The 26,465-nt window shown below is 35.9% G+C and overlaps 1 protein-coding gene across 1 annotated transcript in view; it reads right to left on the reverse strand.

The window, feature by feature from the left end:
* LOC113058744 (1,4-alpha-glucan-branching enzyme-like) overlaps nt 1–25,447 on the reverse strand; it is a 123,847-nt gene extending 98,400 nt beyond the window's left edge. The window contains exons 1-3 of the mRNA XM_026226927.1: nt 25,350–25,447; nt 7,006–7,175; nt 4,379–4,494 (exon numbers count right to left, since the gene is read on the reverse strand). Of these exons, the coding sequence (XP_026082712.1) occupies nt 4,379–4,494; nt 7,006–7,175; nt 25,350–25,447 (384 nt within the window). The remainder of the gene's footprint in view (nt 1–4,378; nt 4,495–7,005; nt 7,176–25,349) is intronic.
* Nucleotides 25,448–26,465: the final 1,018 nt, after the last annotated feature.

A 26,465-nucleotide genomic window follows, 5' to 3' on the forward strand; every position in this document is an offset into this window, starting at 1 on the left:
TAGTTCTTGAATTTTTTTGATGGTTATACCATATGACATTTTTAAAGTCATTAAATGTAAACTGTTCTTGAAAACGGTATAAGAGATTTATTTTTATTTTATTTTTTTTCAAAATCATATGCAATCAATATAAAGTGCTTTAAATTGGGCCTCTATTAACAAAACAATTTAAAGGAGAGGGCGTACTATCAAAACTATAACAAACTCGTGGTTTGATGACGCTAAGGAGGAGCGTGGAATGATGGGATTTGTTGTCTTCTACCCAACCCCTGACGGCAATCAATCAGATGGAAAGATAAATCCTGAATTTAACGCGAGTTCAACGATTTGCGCGAGTAGATTACTGTGACGAGTGGGGCGGGGCCGAGAGGCGTGGGAACGAGGAGTGAGGCTGCCGGTCTCAAGTCCCACGTAGGAGATGGAAGGATATAAAACTGGAGCGACGACCGTGAAGGACGAGAGAGGACCAGGTCTGGGCCATTATTTTATGTTTTGCTTTTTATTTATGCGCACCAGTCGTCCGTGAGGGGCTGGTGCGCTGTTTTGTGTTTATTTTTGTCATGAAAGTTTCATTTTGATTGTGCGCCGGTTCCCGCCTCCTCCTTCCAGATGAATAGGAAGTTTTTATTATTACAGTGGTGCCGAAACCCGGGAGAAGGAGGGACGCGCTGCTGAAGATCCCTCGCCGCTGTGGTGAATCTGCGGTGCCATCGAGCAGGCGAGGAGTGTGCCGCCATGGACGCTCGAGGCGGTGGGCTGGAGCGAGTTGCCGGGGACGGGCGAGCTCGCTGCCGGCCGCCCACGATATGGAGGGGCGGCTGCCGTCCGTGAGGGAGTGGAGGAGTCGGCGCCGTTCGCCAGGGGGCCGGAGCCTGCTGCCTCCGTGAAGGAATCCGGAGGGGCAGGGAACGGGGGACTCCGGCCGGCTCCCCAAAACCGGAGGAGCCATCGCCGTCCCCCGGGCGGCGGAGGAGTGTCGTGCCGTTCGCCGAGGGCCGTCCAGTAGAGCGCACTCTCGAGGGTACCCCCCAGCCTGCGAGGGGCGATGGGGGTATGTGACGAGTGGGGCGGGGCCGAGAGGCCAGGTGTAGTGATTGGAGATGAGCTACACCTGCGCCCCACCGCCGCTCTCGAGTCCCACATAGGAGATGGAAGGATTTAAAACTGGAGGGACGACCGTGAAGGACGAGAGAGGACCAGGCCTGGGCCATTATTTTATGTTTTTCTTTTTATTTATGCGCACCAGTCGTCCGTGAGGGGCTGGTGTGCTGTTTTGTGTGTATTTGTGATTATTAAAGTTTCATTTTGATTGTGCGCCGGTTCCCGGTTCCCGCCTCCTTCTTGCCGATGATTATGGAGTTTTTAATCATTACAATTACATACAAAATCAATGCAAAGAAATGATCAGACTATGGATCAGACGCGTCCAGAGATCTAGAGATGTGATGCCCCTCGTTTGGCATGTATGCCCCATAATACTAATCTTTTTGATAATTTTAATAGCAATCGTTTTCTGTAAAGATACGATTCAAAACAACTGACCTGTCGAGTAAAACACAAGCGCGATCGGCATCTCTTTCTAGTTGAAGTTTGTCGCGAAGCTACTTCTGCATTTGTCCAGAACACTGTTGTCCTGTGGTTTCTACAACAGTAAAGGCGCTAACAAAGGGGAACTATAAATATATAACACTAGCCTAGTGGTTTTTGGATATTTTACTGCAAATATCGTACAAATTGTACCTTTAAGTCTAAAAGTAGCTCATAACTCAACGATTTAGGAGAAAATCTTAAAAATATTGGGTGTATCAGTCCTATATTTAGGACTCTTAAACTTTTGTTCTAAGTGTATATCACAAAACGTTTTAGTGCAAAAAATTAGCTCCAACATGTGTGAAATGGAGTAGGGAAGAGGACTCCTAAATCGCTAAGACCAAATCTGAACTATCCTAAAATGGCTGTTGCCAGCAATCTACCTCGGAATATAGACATTTAAGAAACATTTAATGATTTTTATTGTAATATATAGCTGTTCTCGCATCCAGTTTGGTTTTCTTTTTATGTTTGCATGTCTTACTATGAGACATGATTATTCTACTCTGCTAATTAAAAGGCTGTTTATATGGATATTACCAACATTTTATTAGTCTCATAAAATAAAATAAAATTCACATGAAGTGGCGAAATCACTCAGTATGTGATGGACAAATTGTTAACAACTGGTCTGTCTGGTAATATGGTACATCGGGCAGGACATCCATATGCTCACCTAACATTCATCGACCTTAAATATGGCTTATCATCTGAAATATATGTGTAGTAGTAACTTTACATGGCAGCTCAATCTAATGTTGGCCTAGAAAAAGTGCATAGTTCACGTGTTTGTGCGGAGCATGGAAGCTGAACAGCAGTACGCCTGTGCTACTGCATGACAGATGGAGGCACCGGTGCCATCATTTGCTCTTAAAATACATAATTTTTGGTCATACAGATAAGAGTAAAGCATATGTTGTATCTGTAAAGACTCTACATTTATTAATGTGCACTCAGAATAACAACGAAACATTGCGCTTTTGTAAAATAATGAAAGCAAAGAGGATGCGCTTTCTGACTCTAACAGTCGACTAATGCTTAAAATGAATGACTACTACTCGACCAGAAAAATCTTAAGTCGAGGGCAGCCCTAATGCATATTGACTAATTGTTTATGAGAAGTATACATATAAGAGACTGACAATTAGCTGAATATATAGCCTACTTGTTTAATTGGTGACACTTAGCCTGCATTTTAATTTTAAAACCTTTATTTGAATATGGCAACATAATATTGCGCTCAACAATATTTCTAGGAATAAATCTCTGGTGGAGACTATCAGCCAATCACTGTGTAATCATCTATAGCAACAAGGTCGACCCCGCCCTTACTCTTAGCTTACCTTATGTCTATTCTTTAGTAAAATTTTGTCTCAGCAGCTTTGTGAATAGGTTTTAAGAGAAAACTCTTAGCTATAAACTTTTACTGCTATTTAGGAGAACTCTTAGTGGTAAGATAAAATGTTCTATGAATATTTTTACAGAATTTTTGATAACCAAACAGTAGGAAGTCAATGGCTACCGTCAGTTGTTTGGTTACTCACATTCTTCAAAATATCTTATTTTCATACTGGTTCACACACAGTTTGGAAGTGGATGGGGAGTATAATGACAATCTCCATTTTTGGTGAACCATCCCTTTAAGATTAAGGTTCTTATGGGTCCATTTGGCTAAATTGATTAGCTATATTAGTTAAAGGCATAGTTCACATAGTTCAAGAAAAAGAAAAAAAAAAGAAAACAAGAAAGAACAAGATATTACTTTTATTGAAACCTGAGAGGTTTCAGTCCTTACATTGAAAGTAATTAAAGATCCAATTTTTTTTTTTTTTTTTATGGCATGCCAGCTTCTTTGGCTATTTTCATGGCGAGAAAAATGTATGGCTAAATTATATCAGGTTTTTAAATTTTATTTTCGCTAAACAAACAGTATTTGGCTTCAAAAGCATTTCCAAATATCATCACAAAATGAATCAGCATTAATTGGTTTAATGCAAATCTTGAGAAGAAATGCAATATGATGAACATATTTAATTTGCTTCCCTAGACTTTCAGTGGAGGGACAGAAACTCATTTCTGTGTTTCAAAGATTAAGCACAATTTTAAAATTCTGAACGACAACATTCATTCTTTGATGAACTACCTCTGTATTACCGGCTAATAATGAAAAATAAATCTAAAGTATTAATTCATTTGAATATTACAGTAAAATAATATAACATTTACTAATATAACATTTAATATAACATTTACTAATATATTATTATAATTAAAAGTTATTTTTATTTTGGACATTTTCTATGTAACTGACCGGTGCCAGTGTGGCCTATAGGTGATGGAAATTAGCAGAGAAAGTTATTACATTATTATGCAAGATTACTTTTAACATTCATGGATGAATCGTTCACAATAATATCAAGAATGTGTGGTAAAGTAAATAAAGTCCATTCAGCTTGTTGACTTTAATTGAATGTACAATCTCGAAACTGAGTGCAGAATCCAACTGATCCCGCAGGACCGTGCTTCAATTTGTTTAAAATTAAAGCTCTGAGTTTTAAAACCTCATGGGTGTGAAACTCCAAATTGGAGCGGCGTTATTAAAAACATGCTGCTGAAGACCATCAAATGGCTTGAAAGTCACAGCTGTTGCTGTATCTTTAACATTGACACGCCATCCATAAAACGGCTGAATATTAAAGCCATCTTGACAGTGCATAAAGGCTTCATAATACCTCAGTGCCTCATTCTGGCTAAAGAAGTAAACAAACCAGCTAATGTGTCTGCTCACCTTCAGCTTGGAGTTATGAGTGACAGCAGGTGTCTTGTCCTCTTTTGGGGGTATGTGCAGCTCCCATTTCCCAAACTCCTTTTTAGTGTAGGGATATGAAAAATTATCCCAGCCATCTATTAAGAGAAAGGAACTGCAGTTAAAAACTTTCATTATTCGATACTTAATATCATTGGGGCCTTTCGCACCGCTTTAGTTCCAGAAATAAATATACAGTATTAAACTACTGGAAAAATTTTGCGCAAACTATTTCCCAGTACCATTTAAAGGGTTGCATTCACACCAACCGTGTGTACTGGGACGTAAGCTGGTCGACAACGATGTCATTTGTGCGTGAAGTTCAACAACATTAACAAAGAAAAATAACGTTAACAACGTTTTTTATTGTGTCTCGTGGGTTTCACAATAATGGACATAGAATGTCGACGTATATGTAAAGCAATTGAAAGAATGGAAAGGAGGACTAAGAAATCTCCAATGACAACTGGCAGTGCTACATTTGCTACAAGTGCCTGCACTTCAGCATCCGTATATATTTATCGCTGTTCATGATACAATAAGTTGACACAATGTTTACAGTATGTTACAAGGCGTTTTAGATCATGGCGGGTAAGGGCGTTTTCGAATGCGTCAGGCCAATCAATGTCTACTTACGTCACAGCTGTGTTCTGGAGTAGGAGATAATTTGGTTCTCGAAAAAGGCAGTCCGGTACTAAAAATCACACCAAGTTCCTGCGGTGTGAAAGGCCCTATTGACACATTCTCTGAAGAAAAAGTGAGTGGTCCTTGTCTGCACAAAACTCCCAATGTGTTTGGTAAGATCACACTGTACTGTATGCCAATTTGGTAATTCAAGTTTGATATATACACATTGGATAATTTTATATAAAGTAAATACACAGGTACCAGTATGTTGGTGAATTTTTGACCACAGCTGCCAGTTTTTTTTTTTTACTGCAAATTCAACAGGAGTTGAACACTTTAACAATCTGCATGATCTGAATTATAATTCTTGTCTTTCGCACACTTCATACCGAATTTTAAAAATTAGTACTAGAGGTTTGTTCAAATACTGAGAAACAGTAATAAGGATGCTTATCTATCTGTTCCTAAATTTGCATTCGCTCAAAAAAAAAAAAAAAATCTAACAACCATGTTTATTCAAATGCAATGCAAGTTCTGCCACGTGATCAAAGACTACAGAATCTGGCCTGCAGTCTGTAAAGTCTGGCTAATTACTTCTTTAAGAAAAAACCTGCACTGCCTAATAACTAGAAAAGACAAACAAATGCCTTTAAATCCTGCATTCATGCACATTCTTGGAGAGAAGTCAGACTGAGTGAGTGAGTGAATGAGTGAGTCTGTGCATTCGGTCTTGTAGGCAATTCAGATAGCCTTGAAGAGATACTTTTTTTTTTTCTTTCTTAACCTGAACACACGCACGCACGCACACACACACACACACACACACACACACACACACACACAACAAAGGTCTGTCAAAGGGAACAAACAAAATGTAATTAAAAAATTGACATAAGACATAGAAGAATAGGCATACTAACTTTTGTATGATTTATGTATTCTGCAAAGGAACAATAATTCAGTACAATAACAAAACTTTCTGAATTGTGAATTGTGACAAAGTTCAAAAGGTTTGACAACACTTTATTTAATGCTTAATTATTTGCACAGCACAAAATCTGAAATTAAATTATTATTATTGACAAAACGGTTGCATTTTAAGCTTAGTACAGTATAACTTATACTGTAATAATATTTTATACCATTAAAATGATCATTATTGATGTACAGTAGATTTTAATTTTACTGAATATACAAAATCTGTAAATAAGGCAAATATTTTACAGTACCTTATTATTTACAAGAGAACTGTTGCATTTTAAGCATAGTAAAGTATAGCTTAATATTTCAAAGGCAATTAATTACTGATGTACTGTACAATGTTTTGCATATTACATTTTAATTTTACTGAATATACAAAATCTGAGGCAAATATTTTACCTTATTATTTACGCAAAGCATGCAGTACAGTATAGCTTAATATTTTAAGCAATTAAAATAATTATTAATAATCATTAAATCAAATACTTTATTATTTTAAAAAAATAATTGTAGAAAAATTGTAAGTGTAGTACACTATAGCTTAACATTTTAACACATTAAAACAATCATTATTGATGTACAGAGTATTAAACTTGTACAGTACATTACAATATATTTTTACTAAATATACAAAAAGTAAAAAAAAAATCAAATAGTTTACCCTTTTATTTTAATAAAATTTTAATTGCACTTCAAGTGTATTACAGTATAGCTTAATTTTAGGAAATGTAAATAATCATTTCTGATACACATAGTCTCATACTTGTATTTTAAATTCTAATTTTTCTAAATATATTAAAATGTGGTAAGGGCAACAAGACATATAGCTGAACTTTAGATTCTTAGCTTAAGTTTTGGCTGAAGTTAACTTAAAATTGTATTTTTGCTTAATGCCTAATGGAACTTGAGATCTAACAAAAATCGCTGCAGTGCTACCCGATAGGAAGATGGCAAGTGCCTAGGGCTTTAGGGTAAAAGCTTTAGAATGAGAAAAGACATACTGAAGTCTCCAGTGAGGAACAGAGCCTCAGCAGCCGGGGCCCACTCCTTAAAGATGAGGCTGTTGTCTGGCATCCGCTGTACTCCGTAACTCGTATAGCTGCGTGTGAACTGATCAAAGCCTCCTTCGGACTCCTCAAGGAGAGCGAGCTGCTTCTTAAACAGCCCATACCTTCAAAAAAAAAGCCAAGGAAAACTTCTTAGCAACCATGGACAGAATAGATGCTGTATCTCACACATTAAAAAAGCAAGTTCCACAGCTGAAAATCCTATGAAAACATTAATATGCGTAATGTCTGTGAGCATCTGCTATAGTAAATATATCATTTCATAAAGATCCTATGGGCAAAATACAAAACAAGTAAATCCCAATACACAAGAAAACAAACCAAGTGAAATCTGAATGGCTGTTAACCAGTTTATTTGGCATTCCAAAGCCTCATCTGAATTATTTAATAAGTTAATATTTTATTCTATTATAAATGCCTCCTATTGAGCAACCCTTGGCAGAACAAACACATTTACCCTCAGGATCATCTTTGAAATCTCAAAGTTGAGTTCACATTTGGAAACAGCCGCCCACTCATGTATATTGATGGAGGTTGCCATTAACCTGGCATCTTCGACACACTGCACATTATATCATACAGAGACACTAAACATCTAGTTATGCGTGCTATTCTTTGATTTCACTTCTGTTTTCAATATCATCCACCTTCTTAGAAATATGGGCACTGAGCCTTTTCTACAATGGAGATAAAGTTTACCTCCCACCTTCTGGCCTTCAACACAGGTATGCCACAAGGCTCTGTACTCCCCCTACTTCACTTTTTCTTGTTCACAAATATGATAGCTTCAATTCTACGGATAGCAGCACTGGCTGAGTGATGGTATAACAATATATGCCATCTGATCTTCAAAATGTGTCTACAAGTTTTACTATTTACAGCCAAATTTATTTATACCATGGTACATATTTGTGAGGGTTTTAGTTTTTTTTTTAGCTCAGGTGTTTTATAATATGAAAAAATATTTTTCTACACATATGCTAAACGTAATAGTTTATAATAAATATTTTGGTTTGCATCTGCAAAGTAATGATATAATAATGTAATTAGATATTCTTTTAAAAAAGAAATTAATACTTTTATTTAGCAAGGATGCATTGAATTGGTTAAAAGCGTCAGTGAAGTCATTTATAATGTTACAAAAATACCACTGAAATATTAAACAGCACAACTGTTTTCAACAATGATAATAATTTGTAATGTTTCTTGACCAGCAAATAAGCATTTTATTATGATTTATGAAGGATCATGTGACACTGAAGACTGGAGTAATAATTATATATATATATATATATATATATATATATATATATATATATATATATATATATATATATATATATATATATATATATATATATATATATATATATATTCATTCCAATAATCTTTCACAATATTAGAGAATTCAGTCTTGGTAAATTTTGGTGAATAAATTATTCAAACCTTTGAACCATACTCATAAATGAATACTGTGATATAAATTACTCATGCTGTGATATAACATTTCAGTCATATACAACTCCACAGCACAGTTCCTGAAAATAAAATACCATATCAGCTAGAAATGGATAAAGTAATCATCTGATTTGCTAACCATAAGCTATGAATGACCTTTTTGAGGTCACGTTATTCTTCAAGCACTTCACCTCAAAATCCCTGTCTCCACCAACAGCCAATAAATTTCCATAAGACTACTTGAAATTCTTAGGCAACTATACCTAAAATGGAACAATCAACAGAAACCATTTCATCAGGAAGACACATCAGACATGATCTTCTTCAGACAAATCAAGGAAGTGTGGAATCAGTCAACACCTCCTTGTTCTTGTGTATGTGTGTGTGTGTGTGTGGTATAGAAACACAGACAAGCCAACAAGAAAAAAAAAAAAACCTGTAACATATTGTTGGGTGAAAAAAAAAACCATCTACACACATTATTGACTTCCAAAACACACTTAAAAAACAACACCATACCAACTGCTGTCGACCTGCAATAAGCCCCCAATCAATATACACACACGCACACATGCACGCACATATACACATATATATATATATATATATATATATATATATATATATATAGTAAAAGTAGCGGGAAAAGGCTTCCAAACAGGATGCATTGTGCCGGGTGTATGATAGGGCCCAAAAAGTCTCAGGTAGGTTTTTTTAATTTATTTATTTTAAATTGCACGGTGAAAACACCCTTCTATAATCGTTACAATGCAAGAAAAAAAGAAAAAAGAAAAGAAAAAAAAGAGCCATCTAAAAAAAAATTTTTTCTACTTCTGTAGTGAAATGTACTTACATACCTCATTTTTTTTCTTTCTTTTTCAGTTAAGTGTATATTTTGCACATAGGATCCGTTGTCTGTTGTGCGTGTTTGTATAAAATTATTATCTTTTTTTTTTTGGTCCTGTTCCGTATATGTATTGTATAGTGCACATTTAGGTCCTGTAATTACTGTAATGTTGCTGTTATGCGTTATACAGAAAAGCTCTAAAACCATTTAAATCCACCCTCCTTTGTCATTAAAGATGCACTTACATTATATTCTATTCTGTAAGTTTCTGTAAATGACAATGACATTTAACATGACAAAAGCAAATGTCTTGCTTAATAAACGTAATTTATGGTACTTCAGAGCTAACAAAGAAACCAGCTTGAGTTTTACTAGTTTATCTCTAAACAACCAATACTTCTCTTCCAAATCTCTACATTAACAGTGACTTAACATCTGCTTTTGAAACGCAAGTGCTCACAACACACTTGAGAACAGAGTGAACTAGATGGCTAATTCCAATTCTTTAAAACAATCAATAGCATTTAAGATCCCCTTTGCCACCTGCTGCTTATCAGATTCCCTGGTTGGATGCCGTCGCTACAAGAATTAAATGTCGACTCTAAACAGCTAAGTTCTCAGCGGTCTGTCAAACGCCTACAGCATTCACACACAGGCCAATTTTCGGTGATAAAGCAACTGGAACTCATTCGTTTTCAATAAAAGCTGGTCGTTTCTGGCAGCATGAGCAATAATGTTGCAATGAAGCTGAGCTCAGCTTTCTTCAAATGACCAGCAAATACCAACAAATCTAAAAATGGCAAGTAGAATCCAACAGTACAGAGACTTATGAGCCAGAACGGCCCTTAAGTTCCACTACTGGAGATGTTTGTTGGGTTGAAGAGGAGGCCAAAGCTCTTGGATGGTACCCGAAGACTAAAAGGGCAAGCTGTTCCAGTCTGACTAGCCAAAATATGTCTGCATTCTCAATTTGAACTTTAAGTCTGAAGAGCAGACAGGACTGCCATGGTCGAGCAGAACCCTTGGGGCTTGTCCATTTAGGTCCCAGACACCTTCAAAACAAATGTCCCATGACGTTTTCTGATTTTCAGAACTCTTTTGAATAAATTTTGATGCTGTTTAAACGTGCTCTGGGCAGCTGTATGGACCCCAGGCTTGCTCGAGGTTGATTTTACCCTTAGGGATGCGGTAAACACATTTAGTGATGTTTGCTTGAGGCAGACTGTTAGTGGGAGCCATTTCATAAGAGATGTGGTCGAGTGTGACGATACTATCATTTCTACCTAGTGTTTTGAGCACTGTTGAGCAGATTCTTAAAAACCTCTGATTGGCCATTGTGTTCATGTGCACAGGTCTCTGACTGGCTACAATGATCATCCCTCAATAAACACGTTATAAATACACATGTAATTTCAAATGTAATTTAGTGTGTGATCATATCACAATACAGTAAAAATGTACTTTATTTTAAGGTGTCCTTGTTACATTGTAATTATGCATTTAAGTATTGAGTACTATTAATTAACTACATGCACTCACTATGAGGTTTGGATTTTGGTTTGGCTTAGGGTTACTTGCATGTAATTATGCATAATTAATTGTTATTATAATAGTAAGTACATTTTTGTACACTTTTAATAAGGGCAACTTAAAATAAAGTGTTGCAAAAAATGTTCATAGTGTGAAAAAAAAAAACATTGTATGGGTCAAAAATTATAAATGTATTCCTTTTATGTCAAAAATCATTAGGATATTAAGTAAAGATCATGTTCCATAAAGATATTTAGTAAATGTCTACCATAAATATATCCAAAATAAATTTTTGATTTGTGATATGCATTGCTAAGAATTCGTTTGGACCGCTTCAAATGTGATTTTTTTTTTTTTTTTTTTTGCACCCTCAGATTCCAAATTTTCAAATAGTTATTAATAGTGTTAATAGTTAATAGTGATATAGCGACGCAATGATGTATGGTGGATATATGTTCCCTAACGCGCACAACAACACCACAAACCCAATAGGTGTGCTCGACTTGAAGCAGCGCTGTGCAGACTGATCGGTGTGTGACAACAAAGTATCATGAGAGGGGTTCTAGAGCATATTTGAGTGCACACTCTTACCTTCAAAAATAGGCGAGGAGCATTTCTTTAGTAAAGCGCCGTGGAGAGAGGGGAGGGGGTCGGTGATTTCAAACGACTGAGGCTAACGTAAAAAGATGGCATTTGGGTTGTCTCGAAAGCTCATCAGTTGCACGCATTTTGAGCCTTGCCAATTTAAACATTCAAAACAGCTAAAGCATTCAAACAGAAGACACAGAAAAACTCAACTGAGGGTTTGCGCGCCGAGTTTGGTGCGCACACAGAGAGCCGTGCAAACACCAAAACCGAGCTCTTCTTTGCTTCTTCCCGTGCCAGAACGAACTAATACACCTTGCCAGTTTAAAGATGCAAGCACAAAAAGACATGAAAAGGTGCGTTCGTTGCGTACAGTGTGCATGCAGAGAGCAGCCTCTACAACCCTTAAACACCGAATTGAGTTTTGTCTTTTGCTCTTGAAACAACAAATACATACAAAATTGTCACCTCAAAAGTATCCTCGGAAAAATGGTCGGTTATGTGTTAAGTCAATGTAAACAGTTGCGACAGAAATGGAATGCGTATCATTTTGGATCTATTATCTCTTAAAAATACCACGCTCTTTACTGAATTACTTTGTAGTTTTAACAAGAATTAATCTACATTTAATTTATACAGTAAAGACTATGCAATGCTATTTACATTTGATTATTCCGTTTCTGTACCTGGACACCTACAAACGTGAAAAAATTTACATTGTTTAATTTGTATATTTGTGCGATTTACACAATTTTAAACCAGTAAAACCTGCTCCGGAGCCCCACAAACCCCAGCTACTGCCCTGAACACCGATCAGTGCACCAATCACAGCTGCTGCCACCTTATGACAATAGATTTACACTTCAAATGAAGTTAGGGAGAAAAAAAAATCCATATCGTCATAAATATCGTTATCGCAAATATTCTTTAAATATCGTGATATAATTTTGAGGCTAAATCGCCCACCCCTACAACAGATTATCCATAATAGCGGGTACACTGCTCACAGCAGGTAATTTGAAGTCTAACAGTAAGTGTCTCCAAATTTTCTGCGTAATTTTGTGAATTAATTACATACTTTGATAACTGGATGGCTGAAAGGGAGGAATTCACAGACACAATGGACCACAAGAGGGTTTCACTGTGTTGTCAGTCTAGTGGTTACTGTTAGTACACTAAAGCAGAGCATGCTGCCAGCATGCTAAAGGCCTTTCTCAAAACTTTGGTTATCCCTGTAGATCTCCAAAACCACTGGAAATCACACAATGAACAAAATGAATCTCAAACTAAATCTATACGAAATGTTGTATTAGAAAAAAATAATTGCAGATTATAACAAATCTTCAGAAAAACTCAAAAGCAATCTCTTGCATCCTTCAATGAAATGAATGGCGTACTTTAACCACAGCCAATCAGCAGCACAGTGGAAGTAAATCTGATTGATTCACCAATGAAGCACGCTTGACAAGAAATGATGCATTATGATTAATCATTTGATATATTAATCGTCATGTGAAATCACAATGAGGCAGTTTAACCTCTGGCATCTGGTTTTAAAGTTTTAAGCCTTTCAACATTTCTCTCAAGTTTAACAAGCACAGAGATATTATGATATGAATACAAATGTGCTCATATTTGGTCAGTGTCAAGCACAAATTTTTTGGGAGAGAGAAGACCCATTTTTCTTTTCAAACGTTAAAAGAAATTAACATAAATCAATGCACAGACGGACAGCACCGAAACAGTGTCATATTTAAAAAGGTTACTGGCCTGCTAATCCATTCTTCGTCCTTGACTGCTCTCGTTATGAATGAGAATGAATGATTTAACACTAAAATGCAGCATAATCCAGGTTAAAAGTGAGCAGGAGACGAAAGAGAGAAACAAAAATTCATACAAATGTATACTTAAATAATAAAATAACTTTACAGTTAGCATTACAACATTTAAATCATAATGCGCATTACATTTTGGACCCCAAAGCAATGTCTATGGGCTAAAATAACTTTTCTTTTAAATTAATTTGATATCTGATTAACAATTTTATTATGATTGATTTATGTCATCATAATATCACAATGTTGTTGTTTTTTTATTATACATATGTTAAACACCTGAATATACTGTATAATGTACTGTACAGAATGGTGAAATTAAACTTTGATTAGCCAATCCTATCTTTGCTTTGGATCTTTGCTAGACAAATACTATGCTACGTTAGCATATCACAAATAATTTAGCCTTCACTCTCAGAAAAAAAGGTACAAAAGATGTCACTGGTATGGTACCTTTTTGTACATTTATTTTGGAGTGTATTTAGGACTACTGATCTCCTTTCTAAACATTTTAGTGTAGTATCTACTAGCTGATTAACCTGCTTTCTTAGAAAAACTGCTAACTGATTGGCCTTCTTGCTAACTGACTAGCCAAGTTACTACACTGCCATGATTCATTATTACTTTCATATCATCATTTCTGCAAAAGCTATTTTGATTATGTAAAGGTACATTTTCATAGAGGAACAAGCTTTAGGGTTTCAGTTGGTCCTTAATATTTTGTAAATTCTGAAATCATTTTAGATTTGGTTGTGAATACTTTCTTTTCAAAGATTTTAATCACAAATTTGTGTGTGCATACAGTCATTAGACCCATTGTGATACTTTCGAACTTACTTCAGTCTGGATTTCTGTGCACACACACACACCTGAAGCATGCACATAGAAAGCACATCAGTGTATGAGTACTGAATAGAGTTCTGTTATGTGTATTATCATGCTTGGATCGAGAAATACACTCTAATTGTCAAAATGTCAGTTTTGTCTGAGCATTCATCTAAACACAGTTTTCTAGGTCTTGAGCGAATGTAAACAGTTTGAAGAATACCAGATGTGAGTCGGTATACTGAATCTGTGCATTAGATCTTAAAGTGACAGCAGCCTAATATACCTGCTACTGCCTGTATAAAGCAAATCAAACAACAAAAGAATAAAAGGGAATCACTCACTAATAATTGCACAAATTATTAGTATTTAAACCAACATGGGAACTTTACATATACATTTGTTCTTAAAAGGTCATCCAGATATGATTTCTACATATTCCGTTGCTCCTAATTATTATTATTTTTTTTTTTTTTCATAAATTAACATTGTACTATGAATCATGATTGGTTTGTTAAACTTCTTATACAGATTTCACTGATACATTTGTTTTGCACTCAAATTTCAGTTGAATTGGCGGTAACACTTTTTTTTTTAAGAAGAACTCCTTAAACGTAACATGTACTTACTATAATAATAACAATTAATTATGGATAATTACATGCAAGTAACCCTAAGCCTAACCCTAACCATATAGTAAGTAGTACATGTAGCTAATTAATATTTCCCAGTAATTAAATGTATAATAACACTGTTAAAAGGACATCTTAAAATTAAGTGTAGCCGAACAAGCTTCTGAAGGGCTATTGAATCTTGTAGGACACTGACCTGAGCTGAGCCAATAGGAACGAACACCTTGCACTGCCCCTAAAAAGTGTTTTACCCTGAATCAGTAAAACTATTAAATACATCTACAGCATAACAGAGTCCAGGACTCCCAAAGGCAAACACAAAAGCAAACACCTGATAGCTATTTGCAAGGAAATCTGAACCCTCCCAGTCCATGCCGACTGTCAAACTTCAGCTGCTCTGTGATTATGAGAGTCATTGGCATTATAAGAAATCAGTGTTTGAGGAGTGGAGGGGGGGGGGGGGGTTGGCCTACTGTCACACCATAAGGCAGTGATATTCTCTGCATGTCTGCAGGCTTGTGTCCCAGATGATTAGTGTCTAGAGGAGAGATCAGAAACTGCATCTCAATCAGAGTCAAGGTGACTTCATAGGAAGCTGATTTCCAACATTGTCATTACCCAAACCTGAACATCAGTGAAATCAGAACTTCAGCAAACCTGCTTATTAGTAATAATGAGTGCAAATGACTAGACTATAGATGTCCTTTCTAAAGCGGAATGTCTGCTTTTTGATTTCCTTTCCTCTGTGCTAAGTTTGTTGTTTGCCGCAATGTACGACATGAGTCTGGTGAGGTTAAAGCCAAGGCAGACTGACAGCGTTGACTGGACAATCAATCGTGTCATGTTTTAATATCACCAAAATTTAAATGGTACCACACAAACCCAAACAAGCCCTTGAAGTGATGCAAAGGTTTTTCCTGGCACAGAAAATAAAAGTTTGGAGAGATTTGGCTGGGCAGAACATAGTTTGTTGAGATGGCCATCACAGGGCAGCCACAGTTTAGGGCTGTTACCCAAATTATCTGACACCATCAGAGGTTTGTCAGAGGCAACAACTCCTTGATGGGAATTATTTGGCAGAAATGGTGAGAAATCAAAGTGTGCCTTACAACAAATGAAATCTGTTATGATTCCCGAAATTTGTCAAAATCACATTCAGAATTATAGTGTGTGCCAGACTTTATAATATTCACAAGGGACATCATCCACTCAAAATAAATATGCATTCATATGGAGTGAATAATGCAAATATTTGTTCAGCTTTAAAAGAAAATGAATAGCCATGAATAACTTTTACCAAAAAAAAAAAAAAAAAAAAGATATTTTAGTTGGAATTTCATTGAAATCATACATACAAGTTTCTGATTTGCTAAAAATTACAAGTGCGACTTAAAGGGGGGGTGAAATGCTCGTTTTCACTCAATATCTTGTTTAATATGGATTCATATGGAGTGAATAATGCAAATATTTGTTCAGCTTTAAAAGAAAATGAATAGCCATGAATAGCTTTTACCAAAAAAAAAAAAAAGATTTTAGTTGGAATTTCATTGGAATCATACATACAAGTTTCTGATTTGCTAAAAATTACAAGTGCGACTTAAAGGGGGGGTGAAATGCTCGTTTTCACTCAATATCATGTTAATCTTGAGTACCTATAGAGTAGTACTGCATCCTTCATAACTCCAAAAAGTCTTTAGTTTTATTATATTCATAAGAGAAAGATAGACTGTACCGATTTTTCCCGGAAAAACACGAGTGGCTGGAGGCGTGACGTGTGGGCGGAGCTAAAGAATCACCAGCGCCAGTAGGCTTTTGCATTGAGAGCGTTTGGAAGCTGTGACATTACCGTGTGGAAAAAAACACTATGGCTAACTATGGCTAACAGTCAGATTCAGCCGTTTATTTGAAAGTGAAAAAGTGAAAGTGAAGTGACATTGAGCCAAGTATGGTGACCCATACTCAGAATTTGTGCTCTGCATTTAACCCATCCGAAATGCACACACACAGAGCAGTGAACACACACACACTGTGAGCACACACCCGGAGCAGTGGGCAGCCATTTATGCTGCGGCGCCCGGGGAGCAGTTGGGGGTTCGATGCCTTGCTCAAGGGCACCTAAGTCGTGGAATTGAAGGTGGAGAGAGAACTGTACATGCACTCCCCCCACCCACAATTCCTTCCGGCCCGAGACTAGAACCCACAACCCTTTGATTGGGAGTCCAACCCTCTAACCATTAGGCCACGACTTCCCCAATTTATGATCCAGAATCAGATCCCGAGGCTGAAACTGAATGAGAGCAGCAGCAGCAACGACTCGCTCCGAGCGGGGCTCGAACCCGGGTCTCCGGCATGGGAGGGGACGCACTAACAAGGAGGCAGAGATATTTTAAGCAGTTTTACTCACCGCCTGCGGTTCCAACACACGACCGTGACCCTTTTTCATTGGAATTGCATCATCCTTAAGAAATAAACGATACGCAAATCCGTCGTCAAACTGGGCCTTGTTTGTTAGAGCTGTAGTCAAGTCCAGCTTTGTCGAGTCCAAGTCAAGTCCAAGTCCAAGACTAGTCCGAGTCAAGACCGAGTCCAAAGAGGTTCGAGTCCAAGTCAAGTCCAAGTCCAAAAGTTTCGAGTCCAAGTCAAGACCGAGTCCAAATGAGAGAAAAAAGGGTCCTCTTCAAGACCACATACTTAACTACTGATAATGTTTGTGATGTGAGAGACAGCATATCTCCTATTCTAAGAAAATAATTTTACATTATTATTTGTAATGATCAAAAAGCATGTGCAAAGTAACAACTCTGTAGTACAGGGGTCTCCTAACTACATCCTGGATGGCCAATGTCCTGAAAAGTTTAGCTCCAACTGGCCTTAACACACCCATCTGGAAGATTCTAGGTCTAGTAAGATCTTGATTAGATGGTTCAAGTGTGTATAATTAGGGTTGAAGCTAACAGGGGCGTTACACAAGATCCCGGGCCCTATGCATAGGCTGTCCTGAAGGGCCCCCATGCCCCCCATCCATGAAAATATCCAGGTAAATTAAAATATATTTCAGATTCATACTTTTCAAGGGCCCTCTCTTTCTTTGGGGCCCTGGTAATGAGTATTGGTTTTACTCCCAGTCCGACCCTGGGAGCTAAACTTTAAAGGACACTAGCCCTCTAGAACAGAGTTTGGAGCTGTAAGGTCAAATTATTTTTATGTACTTTATTTTCATTTTATTTACTTAATAATGCTGCTTTTGCTGACATTGTGTCTGTGGTCAAAAATTAAAATGACTGAGGACTTGGCACAGTGCACACACACATGCAAAGCTCGGGATATGACAAATGCGAGGCTAGAAGGGATACGTTTGGCTCTACTGGGCATGCGCAAATAAATACAGCGACGTTTTTGTCATACTATACTAGTGTTTGCATAGACTAGTCGAGCACTGTCGGAAACAATCGACTACTCCAGCATGCATTAACCATAATTCATACCAAGTGTTTGCAAGTACGACGTGAATTTTAGAATTACAATATTGCGTGGAGCTGTTACTATATGACCTTATAATAATGAAAGGTTCTAAGCATGTTTACTTGTAATCCAATTAAGTGATATGATATGTGGATTAATTTATAAAAGAGATGAAATTATAGTAAATTACTGTGCTTCTTTAAAGCAGCTTTTGTTTAGAGAGTGAAATGAATCGACATAAGCCCCATGTTGCAGCAATCAGTTCTAGATTAAGTGCCTTGTTCAAGGGCGTAACCCACTATTAGGCCAATATCCCACAGTTCCTAAATTTGGATTCAAATCAAATTCATTCTGGTTAACCACCTTGGAGCTGAGACACATTGTGCCAACATCATGCAGATTGGAAGCTGTGTGACCCATTGCCCTTCCCAATTTCCCCACCATTTTATCTTTTAGTTTAAAGAGTTTGTTCTAGCAAAAGTACAGTTGGCTGAGTAACTGTCAGAGAAAGTCTGCTGGGAAATATCAATCCCAGATGGAGACAAAATCAGACTGCATTTCATGCTATTTCAGAATCAGCTGAGAGAATGCAATGAGACACAGTCTAGAGAACAGAATGCTGCGTTTTCCCAGCAGTCTTTATGAAACTGTGTCAAAAGAAAGTTTGAGGTTACATGGAAGTATTTTTAAAGAAATTACGAAATGGCTGACAAAATATACAAGAGAGGAACACAGGAATGGTTGAACTCTAAGTCTAACGGTATCTGCTATATATTATAATATATTAAAGCCATAGCTGTCCATATGATCCTTCACAAATCATTTTATTATACTGATTAGCTGCTAAAGAAACATTATCAATGTTGAAAACAGTTGTGACGCTTAACATTTATTTTTTTTTATTTTTTTGCATGAATAGAAAGTTTAAAATACCAACAATTATTTGAAATAAAAATTATTTACTGTAACTTTTAAATTGATTCAATGCATCCTTGTTAAATAAAACTATTTTTTTTACTTATATCATGTACTAAAATCATATTGACCCCCAAAACATTTGAAAAGTATACTTTATATATATACATTATTTATTTGTATTTTTTAAGCATAAATCTGAGGTCTTGCAACATATACTGCAATGAGGTCAAATTAATTACAATTTAAAATCAAACACACACACTTTATAATCACACATTTATAATATTTTAGTTTAAAATCAATTACAGAAAATAGGCAACATAAACATTACAATGCTCCATTAATATGTATTTATATATGCTTAATATTCATCATTCATAATGTAACATTATAAATATGTTATATTAAAATGTCCTCAATTGTCATGTAAATTAAAAGTAAAAATTGTATAAATCACTAGAAAAAAAATAATCAAAAATTATCAGTCAATCAATCACAGACTTCCATGTGCACCTGTGCTCTAACATCACCCTTCTCTACACTCACTCCAAGCTGGACATAATCACTGATATTATTGTTATTATTATTATTATTTTGGGAACAACAGGGTTATAAGGTTGCTATTTATACTAAGGGATATTTGAGAATTGAGACCTTACTGTGGACCTGTCCCAAATGCCACCCTAAGCCTTTGTTGTTGACCGCTGAGTTCACACTTTGGTGTTGCTGCATAAGACTTTTTATAGAAATATAAAAAAGTTCAAAATCCAAAAGCCACATAAAAGGGTCCAAGACAAAAATCTGGCCTACACAAGACAAGTGAAGCATTGCAACACCAAAAATCTCTCACTTCAAGGCATAAAAGGAGGCTGTTGTTCTACTTTGTGCACCGACGGACCGCAATCTAAAATGTTTAACAAGTTACACACCACAAGTCTTTCTAAAGCTCGGAGAACAAGTGATCAGAGCAACACATATCAATCCCAGCTTGAAGTTTCCCGAGTCTCTTTAGTCATCTGAATTCCTGACACTTCATTCCCTCTGCTGATGCACAGCGTGATTCAGAGCTGCCCGCAAGACCTTGTTGATTTTGACACTTGCACTCTTAAGAAATACTCCTGTTGCTCAGGGGACTCTGAGGCTGGGTTTGATCAAGAGGCGAGCAGCTATTGTGCTGGCACCTGCCTATGTACAATTATTAATGGGGAGGAAAGTGGCGTTCATGTGTGTGAGGCTCGCCCGGGGCTCCCTGGAGTCCACAAAAGCCACGAATGGGCCGTGACACATAGATATGTGTTCAGCGTGACCCAGTCACCACATAAACACACAAGGTAAGGCAAGGCAAGGCAAGGCATTTATATAGCACATTTCGTACACAATGGTACTGTAATTCAAAGAGCTTAACATAAAAGAAAGTAAAATAATCGAAGGAAAATCAAAACAAAAATAAAAACAAGCAATTTTAAAACTCGTTATTTAACGGGGCTGTAGTCATTTGGAGATAAGGCTAGGTAAATCTGGGTATCATCAGCATAGCTGTGATGGGCAATTTGGTTCTTTCACATTATTTGACTGGGAGCACATACAGGCCAAACAAGAGTGGTGCAAGAATTGAGCCTTGTGGGACTCCGCATGTCATTGACGTCCACTTTGACTTTTGCTCTCCTAGACTCACACAATAGCCTCTCCCTTCAGTATGACCTGAACTGTTTGAGTACATTTGACAGACTGAAAAACCAATAATTCAACAAAAACACCTGACTACTGAGTGAGGCAAAATAGGTTCTTAGGGTAAGAGCCATGTAAACAAGCAACAACGTGTCTGAGAATGAAATATTACTAAGAAAGGAAAGCATGATACGCTTGCTCTGATTTTAAGTGATTATCAGTGCACTGAATGTCTGAACATATTATAAATGCATTATATTACACTTACATATTATCAAAGTACACATTACACAAAGATTATGCATTATTGTAATCACAGTAAAGTTAATATTCTAAAAAATAAGAAATAATTGAAAAAAAGATTAATATTATATTATAAATGGTACTAAAATAACTGCAGTTTTGCTTAGAATTCATTTGAAGTACAACGTAATAAAATCTAAAATTATAAAAAATTCAGTAGTAATGTGTCTTGTCACGTAACATTTTATCTCCTTTTTTTGTCAGTTTTAATTTTGTCACAATTGACTATCCCATTATTCAACTTTTCAAATCTTAAATTTTTTACTGTTCATGTCATAATTTTGAAATTGTATCTCCGACTTAAACTTATGTCGTAATTATCAATTTAAATTTTTATATCATAATTATGACACTAATTGAGAGTCTTTATGATATTTATTTAGCAATTGCTTCCCTGAATGGCGTTCAGAATGAAAGCTTAGGTAGAACAGTCTGTCAAAATACTGCGAGCTTGAGAAGACAGGGTGGTGCATTAAAATCAAGCCCCACCCTCTATTTTTTCTCATTCAAAATTCGGTTTCACGCAGAAATACGTCACGACACCGAAGTCAAATCAATCACAACCTGAGGCTATTGCTGATTCACAAGTGAGACCCTCAATTGTGTAACTTTTGTGTTGTTTCTGGACAAAATCTCCATGTTGTTTATTTGTATCACTTAAAAGTTTGCATCATCTCATTACTTATGCTAGCTGGGGGAATCTGCTACATATTTATGAGAGAGCATGTGAAAAACAGCTTCTGCTGTCTATGTTTGCCCATGCTGATTACTGTTATTCAGGGCAATGTGTAAATGATTAGCCTCTGTTAAACAGCACACGCACCGCTCTTCTGTTCACCCTATTAGAGCGTTTGTTTATTAGAGCACGACCCTTTGCAAACTGTCTGAGTTCAATAAGAGCATTTCACCACCAAAAACCAATAAAACAAAGTTCATCTTACTTCCAGAAGACTTGACTCCCACCTAATGTCTGTTCAACTCCCACAAGAGAATTCACTGCTTACATACAGCAGGTCTGGAGGCCTAGTGGACTTTCATCATTTGGTAACTCTCAGATGATGGAGCTGCAGCATAACAATTGAGAGTGATGCAAGATCGAGTCTGGCTTGCAACATTTTAAAATACTATTCAATTTTTAAATGTAATTCATTTTAATAATAATAATTAAATATTATATATATATATATATATATATATATATATATATATATATATATATATATATATATATATATTACTAAATACTTTATCGTTATTTAGTTTATCATAAAAGAGAGGTTTATTTAGGTTATTTAGGTTTCTCATAAAATAAAAGAACATTAAAAAACACAAACCTACGGTATTCATATTTAAAATTATAATTAATATGATACCAAAATAAAAATTGGAAAAAGAAAAGTGTAAATTGAGATAAAAGTGTCAATTATGAATTCAAAGTTGATTTTTTTTTTTTTTTTTTTTTACATAATTCTGATTTTTATCTCACAATTTTGAATGTCCAATTTCAACTTTTTGAAAAATGTTCCTAATTTTGAATATGTATTCATTATGATTTGGTACCAATATAATTTTGACTAAGTAATAATTATGACATTTCATCTCACAATTTTGACCTTTTTTCCCTCATAATTTAGATTTTTACATCCTAATTTTGACTTTAACTCATTATGTCATGTCGTAATATCAACTTTTTCTTGCAACTGACTTTTTAACCAATAATTTTGACTTTTCTCATATTTTTTAATTTAGCTCATAACTGTGAATTTTTATCTCATTCTTATATTACTTTCAGTGTCCTACTTTCGAGATTTTGACAATTTGTCTTAATTTTGACGTCATAATTTAGATTTGTGTCATACTTATGTCTTTTATGGCACTATTTTAATGGTTTGTATCATAATTATGATTTGCCATAGCATAGACTTATAAGCAAAAGTCTTTAAAATAAATTCTCAATTTGTGCTCTATAATTATCACTGCAATCTAGGAGAAACAACTGAGATATTAAAGAGATCTTATTTGCGTTTTCCAGACCCTATGGGCTCTCTCACTAGCAAATGAGAGTAGCCCAGAAATCGGAAATGTTATTAACCTTGATTTCAGCATGCTAAGAAGAGTATAGTCTTCCTTAATAATCGGAGTTTCTTCCATCCCATGTGGTCTTACTCGGTCAATCCGTGACACACATTTCACAAAATATTATTCCACTTTCGAAACCAGTTCCACAGAGAGGGGTAAAAATAGAAACCATGTACCAGGTTTTCAGATACCTCGATGGCTACCCCTCAAGACTTTGGTGTTAATTAAAACGATAATGAAGAACTCCATTTCACTTGTCAGTGGTCTCTGTGGCACCGATGAATGGAGAATGTCGAGTCATAAATATGCAGACAGTGCCAAGCACACTTAATGCATGCAACATTGCAATTAGGCATTGTTATCGTTATAATAAATGTAAAGACGGTGCCACAGGACCCTGAATATCATGCAATAAACTGAGGAGTGGTGAGTGAACGACTGCTGACAGTGCCACTCACCGGATTGCAATTAAGTGCCATCTAATTGGCACAGAGCACTTGAAGCCTCCAGGCATAAGCAATCAGAGCTGAAGTACCAATTGTGCGTCACTGTTTATATACTCAAATACAGCTCTGTTAAACTGTAGCCATAATTATGAGTGACAAGATAATTAGATATTCAAGGTGGTCACCCCAAGTCATCCATCACTTTCCTGTAGGTCTTTATGTATTAATAAGTGTGGTCTAATAAGGTTTCTCTTACCTTCCATTTTAAGCATGCTTGTATGGCTATGAATGGAATAGTGGTGTACGTTTTTAAAATAAATTAATAAATAAATAAAAATTATTTGAGACTTGTGCAATTAAAAACAGTATGTTACGTTATTGTGTTGTCACATGATTTTATTAAAGTGCCAACGTCGGGAAGGTCCATGAGGAACACTGACCTGGGCTGTGTAACAATACAGGACAATATTAGATGCCATCAGAAGCCATTTGAATTCTTCCCACTAACCATACACATAGGATTGTAAGATTTCAAAAAAGAGAAAGATTCAGTACACAGGGCTCAACAGTGCGAGCATTTCACTCGCTTGTGCACTTTAAAATGTATATAGGAACATGTGTGCTAATAAAAAGAGGTCAGATTGCAATCATTTAATATCACACATTTATACTCCGATTGCTTATGACCTGCTGTTCATCTGTTCATGAATTGTGTCAATGTGAAAGCCAGTGTTGTGCCCAATTGTTAGCTCCCTATTGGTATTGGTAGGTTTAGGAGGAGGTGTGGAGGAGGGATTAGGATTAGGCAATCAGATAGTGACTTGAATGGTGGGGGGGGGGGGGTATCGGTACAAGTGGTGTAATAATTTGTCAGGGGATCAAAATAAGGCACAACATCGGCAATAATAAAGTATACCTTTTTTTTTAAAATAAGAGTCCCGGTTAATTGAGCTTATTGTTAAATATGTATGCATGTATACATATACATATATATATATATATATATATATATATATATATATATATATATATATATATATATTATATACACACATATATACACATATATACTTATACATATATATAATATATATATTTTTGTCCCATCAACATCAAATATTCATAAAACACTCTTTACATTTAATTATATATACAATATGTGCTTACATTCCAAGATTCCAAATAAAAGACAAAATATTATGAAATGTATCCGAAAGAAGAAAAAAAAACAGTTACGTGCTTATGTAGCTGTTCGGAGACATTTCAGGGGGAGGGATCAAAATGAGGACTTTTAAATATTGACTTGCGGTCATACATTGTTGTTGTTACTCTACAAAGCACGACAAACCGCCAAATAACTGTTGTCCTCCACTGTCTTAAAGCTGCGTTTTCTTTTATTGTGCTGGGGTTGAACGTGTTGATTTCAGAGAAGTGTTGTGTCATCGCCTTCAGGCTCTCATACAAACATCAGATGTCCTTGTTTACATATTCAGCAGGGCACGCGCAGCACTAAAACACAGAGGCGGAGAGCATCCAGCAATGGGCACGACACTAACTCATTAAAACACATCCTAAGTGTCGGATGTGAAGGGCTGACAGACAGACATGCGTGCGTCATTGTGCGTTTGGGATGGGCACAGGACCATTACTTAGCCACAAGATGCAAATAACGCTTAAAAGCACGTTTTACCTCCTCTGGAAGTCGTTTTCAAAGGGTTTGAGGTAAGGATCCATCTGTAAAATTGAGTTCAAGTGAGGAGCGGAAACGTTACACTTCGATTCTGCCATCTTCGCGTCAGACCGGAGCAATCGAGCACCGACTCCCTCGATCACTGCGTGAGAATGCCGCTCTCACTGGGCTCGTGTTGCGCTGTCATTTGACACGCAGGGTCATGTTTTTCGCCCTGTCCAAAACAAGAGGATGTATCTTCATGAGCTCACTTCTCTTGTTTGTCCTTGGCAGCGTCCTGTTATAAAGATGACCGCGCAAGCATTCGGAAGAGGAAGGGAGGATTTGGTGAAAAGGTGGAGAGTCGAATCATTGAACGTTTTGCCCTTGACAAAGTTATATCAATAAGGACAGACCCTCGCTATAAATGTCAAATATAAAGCAATAAAATATAAATAGTTTTACATTACAGATACAAGGATACAATGTTATAAATAGTGTACATGTATATCCAAGCAGTGCCATGTCCTAAGACCTGTTATACTCAATTTAAATCTATTTGAAATATAGTTTTAATAAAAGCAACGTTATTAATATTAATGTTATATATAGTAGTATTGTATTGTATGTATATATATATATATATATATATATATATATATATATATATATATATATATATATATATATATATATAATTGTATTGTATATTATTAATAATATTATTATAAGACATTTTATAATTATGTATCCGGATATATATATATAATAATTTAATTGACTATACATACATATATATATATATATATAAATTTTTTTTTTTTTTTTTTTTTTTTTTTTTTTTTTTTTTTTTTTGCCATAGTAACTGACATTACATTCACATATTGTTCTCTGAACCTGCTCAAACAGTTAGATCACATGGATCATGGATCATTGTGTATGCATTAAAAAAAAAAAAAAAAACAAGAAAGAAAGAAAAATACAGAGAAACAGAAATAAGCATTACAGTATATCAAAAATGTTTGTTCACAATGAGCAAGAAAAAAAGTGACTTCAATTTACTCGAGTCATCTTGCTTCATATCCTGTATTAGCTACTGTTGCTCTCTGTACTGTTGAGAAATAAGTGTCAAGAGGA

This window comes from Carassius auratus, chromosome 40 (assembly GCF_003368295.1).
Source record: "Carassius auratus strain Wakin chromosome 40, ASM336829v1, whole genome shotgun sequence".
Taxonomy (NCBI): domain Eukaryota; kingdom Metazoa; phylum Chordata; class Actinopteri; order Cypriniformes; family Cyprinidae; genus Carassius; species Carassius auratus.